Source organism: Lipotes vexillifer, unplaced genomic scaffold, assembly GCF_000442215.2.
Source record: "Lipotes vexillifer unplaced genomic scaffold, Lipotes_vexillifer_v1.1 scaffold90, whole genome shotgun sequence".
NCBI classification, from domain to species: domain Eukaryota; kingdom Metazoa; phylum Chordata; class Mammalia; order Artiodactyla; family Lipotidae; genus Lipotes; species Lipotes vexillifer.
In genome coordinates this window covers 6013045-6019698 of record NW_006782310.1, presented here as the reverse complement: position 1 = coordinate 6019698, position 6654 = coordinate 6013045, and the positions used below count along the sequence as shown (strand labels likewise).

General features: G+C 58.3%; 1 protein-coding gene across 14 annotated transcripts in view; it reads left to right on the top strand.

The window, feature by feature from the left end:
- The window catches only part of CELF4 (CUGBP Elav-like family member 4), a 307282-nt gene that overhangs the window by 296249 nt on the left and 4379 nt on the right, over positions 1-6654 (top strand). For 10 of the 14 annotated variants that reach the window (XM_007455234.1, XM_007455231.1, XM_007455225.1 and 7 more), the window contains one exon: positions 127-254. In XM_007455234.1, the coding sequence (XP_007455296.1) occupies positions 127-254 (128 nt within the window). Of the gene's footprint in view, positions 1-126; positions 299-6654 lie in introns of those variants that run through there. The other 4 variants (XM_007455221.1, XM_007455228.1, XM_007455232.1 and 1 more) reach the window with 1 other exon arrangement.

Genomic DNA, 6654 nt, shown 5'->3' with positions numbered 1-6654 from the left:
GGAGCGGGGAGACACCGCCGCCCGCCCCGCCCCGCCCTCGGCCCCACGGACCTTCTCCGCCCCCGCCCCCTCCCGGCCGGGGCGGCCCCGTGGAAACCCAGGCCCTCGTCCCTCGTGTCTCGCCAGGCTTCGTGAGCTTCGACAACCCGGCCAGCGCGCAGACCGCCATCCAGGCCATGAACGGCTTCCAGATCGGCATGAAGAGGCTCAAGGTGCAGCTGAAGCGGCCCAAAGACGCCAATCGCCCGTACTGAGTGCAGGCGGGAGCGTCCCCCGGGGGAGACCAGGACTCGCACAGGTAACCGGGGTCGGCCGGGGCGCGGGGACGGGGGGTTGGGGAGGTTGATACCGGACGGACCCGCCGCCTCCCCTGGCCTCTGTGGGCCGGACGGAGCCTCGCTGTGCCTTGGACCCGCTGCGCCCGGCTCGACCTGCTCCTCGTCCGGTGCCTAGGGGGGCAGGCGGAGAGCTGTGGTCACCCCGTCAGAAATGGGTATGACCATCCCCCTGCCGCAGAGCTAAGAGGAGCAGGAGTGAGGGAACCGGTCTGAGAAGGTCTACACCGGCAATTTTGTTTGCCAGAAAACCCTGGGGTGAGCAGATGGCAAGCTTAGGGCTGGGAGAGTTGGGGGAGGAGTAGGCCCTGTGGGGAGCTGTAGGCCTGTGCTGGGGCCTTCTCTCAGACTCCCTGGCTCTCCCCTTCCCAGCTCTCTTGCCTGAAGGGCTGGTGGCTTTTAGACACTTGACCCCTTCACCCCTTCAATTCCCCGCAGCTCAGTCTGGAGAGGAGGGACAGGACTTTTCAAAGGGAACTTGACCAAAAAACAAAACAGGATGGGACAGAAGGTGAGGAGGGTGATGGTATGGGACTGGGGCCACTTACCCCGCCCTCTTTACAGAGGCCACGATGAGTGGGCAGGTGTCACCTTTCCCTTCTCTGTCCGGGTCCTGCCTTACAGCTGAAGGCACAGTGGGCCACTCCTCTTTCAGGCCACGTGCTCCCCTGGGTGGAGCAGCTTCCTGGGGAAGTGGGAGGGAGGAGCTGTGCCTGGCCATCAAAAGTCCACCCCCGGCCTGGCCATCAAAAGTCCACCCCCAGCCTGGGTTCTCCCACTGAAGTGCGCTCCACCCGTCCCAGCTCGTTCACAGCCCAAGGCCAGGCTGCCCAGGCCTCCGCGGCTTCAGCAGTACCGTGTGCCAGGTACTGTTAGGTACTCAGCATGAGTAAGACTAATCGGGATCCTTGTCCTTAGCAGGGGAGGCAGACAACAAACAAGGACAGAGGATCAAAGAGTAAATTATATAGTGTGTCAAAATTGTTGGTTACAGTTAAACCAGGTAGTCAGGGTAGGCCTTGTTGAGGAAGTGACATTTGAGCAAAGGTTTGAAGAAGGGGAGGCAGGGAGCCACGCCAGGGTTTGGCTGTTCCCTCGGTGCTCGCGCCCAGGGAACAGGCAGTGCACAGGCTCCAAGGTGTGGGCAATGCGGTGTGTTCAAGGACCAGCAGGAGGCCAAGGTGACTGGGGGAGAGCGAGCACGGGGGGTTGTAGTGGAAAAGGAGATCCCAGAGGTGAGGAGGGCCACCTCGTGTAGGACCTACAAGCCGTTGCATGGACTTCGGCCTCTCCTCAGAAATGGGGGGCTGCGGGGGAGCCACTGGAGAGCTCTGCACAGAAGAGTGCTGTCATTAACTTGCATTTCAGGAGGCTCGCTGGCTGCCGTGTTGATAGATCGTAGGGCCCAGCAGAGGTCTAGCGCCAGGACCGCTCAGTCCAGGGCGACAGCAGTCGATGTGGTGTGAGGGAGTTGGTGCTGTTTGTGAGGAATTAGAGGGGATGTGAGAGAAAGAGGCATCAAGGATGACGCTTGGCTTTTGGCCCGAGTAACTGACGAGCAGAGTTGTCGTGGTCTGAGACGGAGAGGGATCGGGAGGAGAAAGGTGAGGCACGTGACAGTTACACATCCGAGTGGAGGGTCAGAGTCTGGAGTTTGGGAGGGAGGTCTCCAGCTTCCCAGTCTCCTCTCAAATCCCACCGCTGCCAGCAGGACCCCCTTCATCCACCCAGGAGCAGCCACACTCACCTTCTCTTGAAGAGGGTGCTTGAGCCTCTACTCGCTGCAAAGCTAGAAGAGCAGAGTCCACCTCTCATGCTTCCTCAGTTCCTGCCCCTGTCCGTCTTTGGTCTGTGTGAAATGCACACGCACATGTTCGTTCAGAGCGTGGGCACTTTCCTGTGCCAGATGCTGGCTCAGTGCCGGGATGCCAAGATGCATGGTCACCGTGCTGCCCGCGTGGAGCTTCCAGCTCTGTGTTCACACCGACACGGTGGCAGCCAGCCAACGGCTACATTTCCATAGGAGGGGAGGGACGGTGCAGTGAAAGCAGCCCTTTCGCGACATGGAGCACTTTTTCTTAAACAGGCTTAGCTCTGCCACTAAGGCCTGACCTGGGTCAAGGCGCTTTCCCGCTTGGGCTTCCATTTCTTCAGTGATGAAACCCAGGCATTGGAGCCATCAGAGGACTTTTAAGGAGGCGGCATGCTCCAATGTCATGCCCTGAGATTCTGAGGGGCCCCTGTGGGTGTGTTTTGTGGCTCCCCCCAAAACAGCTTGTCTTAGCCTCCTAGACCTTGATGCAGCTAAAACCCCAAGAAAGGAGAGAACATCGAGGTCAGAGAAATTCCCCGATGAAGGGGTGAGGACGGCAGACTTGTGGTTTGGGACAGAAGGTAAGAAGTGGCCCTCAGGGTAGAGCCAGTTAGCAGTGGTGATTGGGGTGGGGGCTTGAGAGGAGTGGCTGAAAAAGCAGAGTGGTTCTTCCACCAGGGAATACAAAGGCCGGAAAGATGAGGACCACAGACTTTCACACTGCGCTTACCATGCAAGAGACAGTTCTTGTAGGTGACAACTCTAAGGCATAACTGTATACTAGTAGCTGCCTATAAGGTAGGTAGTGTTGTTACTCCCATTTTATAGATGGAGCACAGACAGGTTAAATCACTTGCTAATCAGCTACTGAGCAGCAGAGTCATGATTTGAAGGGGGAGTGGTTACTTCCAGAGGCTGAGCTCTTAACCCCTTCAAGTAAGGAGATGGATAAACCCCCCTCTGCTATCTTCACCTCACCCCTCCTACCCCAGAGTGTCCTGAATATCCGAGGGGACACATCAGGACATCTCATTTCTCTGGGGTCAGCCATCTGACTAGCCCCCCACTAGGCAGTCTTCTAAAAAACTGTGAGCTCGTGTAGCTCCTACAGTAAAGTTGACCTTTCAGCTCCATTCACAGGATTTTAACAAATGGTGCATTCAGGTTCCCAACCCAAGACTGTTAGAGGGTGTAACAGAAGGCAGGTGCCATAGGGCCAGGCTCGGGGAGTGCCGTGGGCAATGGTTGCTGCCAGTAAGAGAGGGAGGAAACAGCACGCAAAAGCAACTTAAAAACTGCATGATTTTACAGGCCAGCAAAGGATGTTTACAGATGATGGGTCCTAGTTGCTCGGAAGGGCGGGGCTAGCCTAAGCAGGGGCTCAGGGGCCATAGTTAGGTGTGAATAGGCAACGGGAGGGTGGTCTCATGGCCAGTGGTAAAGAAAGAAGGCAAATAGCTGGCCAGGTCAGAACTGGAGTGAGGGGGTTCTGGGGAAGGAGAGGGACCCTGGCAGGGCAGCCGTGGGGAGGGGGAGTGTGGTTGGGCTTTGGTTCCATAAAATGAGGCCTGGGTAGAGTGGGGTCTGCGCACCCTGATGGATGGGAGCGTGGGTTCCTGGCTTCATTGCTGCCCCTGCCCCTCATTTTGCGCTAAGATGGGAGTTTCTCCCAGAAATCTTTACGGGGAAACTAAGAGGAAGGAAGCAAGGGCAGGGAAAGTGGGCAGAAACACGAACATGGCCAGGTCCAGGCAGACACCCAAGTCCCTTGTTCCACCTCTGGGCCCAAGCTGAGGGCGGGCGCGCAGGCATCCGGCTCTTTGGAGGGAGAACCCTCTGAGCGGCGTGTCTGACTCCCTGGGAGCCCCGTTTCTTCTGGCCCCTGGGCTTTGGTTCTGAGTGTGCTTTTGCACAGCGTCTGCTCTGAGCTTTGCAGGCACGGGTGCTTCGGGTCAGACCTGCCCAGTGCTGGGCTGTGGCTTTGGGCCTGGGCCTTCTCTGGCTAGAGGCCAGCAGTGTTTAGGACCTGGCATCTGAATTGGCTCAGCTTGACCATAATTTCCTCACCCGGGTCATGAGGTGGGGCTTCCCAGTCCTGATTCAAGCTTCCCTACGCCCGTCAGTGACTCTGCTGTCACCTCTAGGGCTGTGCTCGGAGAGGCTCTTCCAGAGGGTGGCCAGGCAGGGGTCACTGTGCAGGCAGAGGTGCCACCGCTCCCTAATGAAGAAAGTGGTCAGCAGTGCATCGGTAGAACCCCAGGGAGCCTCCTTAGCGGCTGAGCGAGTTTGAGTGTTTGTGTGCTGGGGGCCAAGTGTGTGTGAGAGATGAGTGGGCACGAGAAGGTTCCCTAGATGGAGATTTGGGGCGGGGCTGTGTGATATTCAGGCTTGAATCCCCAGCACTGGGCAGTGCCAGGCACTGAAGGGTGGCTGGAGGAAAGCTGGCAGCCGGCAAAGGAGCACAGTGGAGTGGGGAGGAGCGGGCGTCCCAGGACTGGGTGCAGGTGTCCCTGGGTGGCCGTGGCTGACACCTGATGGCGCTGCCCTCCGCGCCATGAGGCTTTCGGGATCTTAGTTCCCCCACCAGGGATTGAACCCGGGCCCTCGGCAGTGAGGGCACAGTCCTAACCACCGGACCGCTGGGGAATTCCCCCTCCTCAGTTCTTAAGCCTCTTCTCCCACCCCAAGGGCCCGCCAGTTGGCTCTCCTGGGTGGTGGGTCTAAGGGCTTTCTTTCCGGAGGGGCTGGAGATGCAGATGGGCCTTGGTGGGCCCTGGTCTTGGTGAGGGAGATCTGCTGTGGGAAGGGCAGGACGGGCAGGCAGGGCAGCAGGGCTCTGCGGAGGAAGAGGGGCGGGGGCTCTTCTGAGAAGGCAGAGCTGGAGGCCGGGCTCAGGCTTAAAATAGTCCCCTCTCAGCTATTTTGCATCTATTTATCCACAGTGACATGTCATGATCTCAGGCTTCCCTTCCACACTCCCTGTAGGAAAACACAAAGCTGAGAGCGGAAGCCGCTGCGTGTAGAAGCCCGGTGCATCGGAAACCCCGGCAGACTCTGCAAGCCTGGTGCACAGACCCGGGGGCTGCAGGGGAGCAGGGACTGGGAAGTGAGCTCAGGGGTAACCGTGAGGAGAGCGTAGGGCTGGGGGCCCCCAGTGCCCTGGGTGGGGGCAAAGGACCCCCAATGGTGAAGCGTGCTCAAGACAACTCAAAACGGAATAAGTGGATGATGCTTGACAGAGAAGGGAGCTCAGCCTCCACCAGTTAGGGCTCCACTAGTGAAGAAGGCAGGTCAGGGCTTGTGAGGTGCGTCAGTCCAGAAAGCTGTACGCGGAGGGGTAAAGGGTATGAAGGGATGGAGAAGGGGGAGGTGGAGTGGGGGAGGGCAGCAGAGCACAAGTGACAGCAGCAGAGAGACTGGGGAAACGGGGCCAAAGCCCGCCCTCTCCAGTGGAGTCTCCTGTTCCGTATGACCAGCCCTGCAGGGCACCCTAGTCTTCCACGTGGCCGTTTCCTGGGTCAGAGCTGCGGAGCCGTCTAAAGGCTTCACGTGCCAGGAAGCAGCCTTGCTTTGGCCACGTGGGCCACCTTGAGAGCAAAGCAGAGAGAGTAAGGCGATCATGAAATAAAATCAGTTGTGCCAGGATGTGTCTGTAGAATTCTGAGAACGTTGATGTGATTTACTCTAAATCTCAGAACTACAAGTGTTCATTTCCTGAAGGTTCTGAGGGAAGAGGGTTGAGGCAGAGTGGGCGGGGAGAGGCTCACGACCTCATGCAGTGGGTGCTCTTTTAGTGGGGACGCCCTTCTCTGGGGATGGCGGCCACGGCGGGACGGGACGGGGCGGGAGGGCTGAGTTGCTGTCTGCGTGCACTGTACTGGGCAGCAGGGTGTTTCGTGGACGGACCCCACGGATAGAGCCGTCGCCTTAATCGGCCTCTGACCCACCCGGCAAATCGGGGCCACCCTGTCAGGCTCCCCCTGCTGGTCCACAGGCTGAAGCCATGGAAGGCTGGGGAGGCGAGGAGAGCTCGGCACCTGGGGGAGAGAGAGAGAATCAAGGGTGGTCAGAGGCAGAGAGCGTGCTCCCTGATCTGCTTGCCGGCCAAGGTGGTTTGAGGGGCTGTTTTATTTTTTTCTGGCCCCCTCACCAAACTGCCTACACCCTCCCTCCTCTTCCCAGCGCGTGATGGATGCCCTTAGTGGCCCTGTGTGAGGTTCTGCTACTGTTCACGGTGTATCATGTGTCTGCGCAAACAACCGTGTGTGCGTGTGCGTGTGCGTGAGTGTGTGTGTGTTGACGTGCCCATGTTGTTTGTCTGCCGGCTTCCTCCATCCTTTGTTTTTTTCAGTTCTCTTATGATTTGACTGCTGTTCTCTCATTAGAGCTTTTCGATTGATGCTGTGGTCTGGTGCTGTATAAATATTTTTCCTTTTAATTTTGTTTTAACTTCTTCCTTGCCCTTCTTCACCCTCAACCCGACTCTCCCTGTCCCACCCCCCCCCA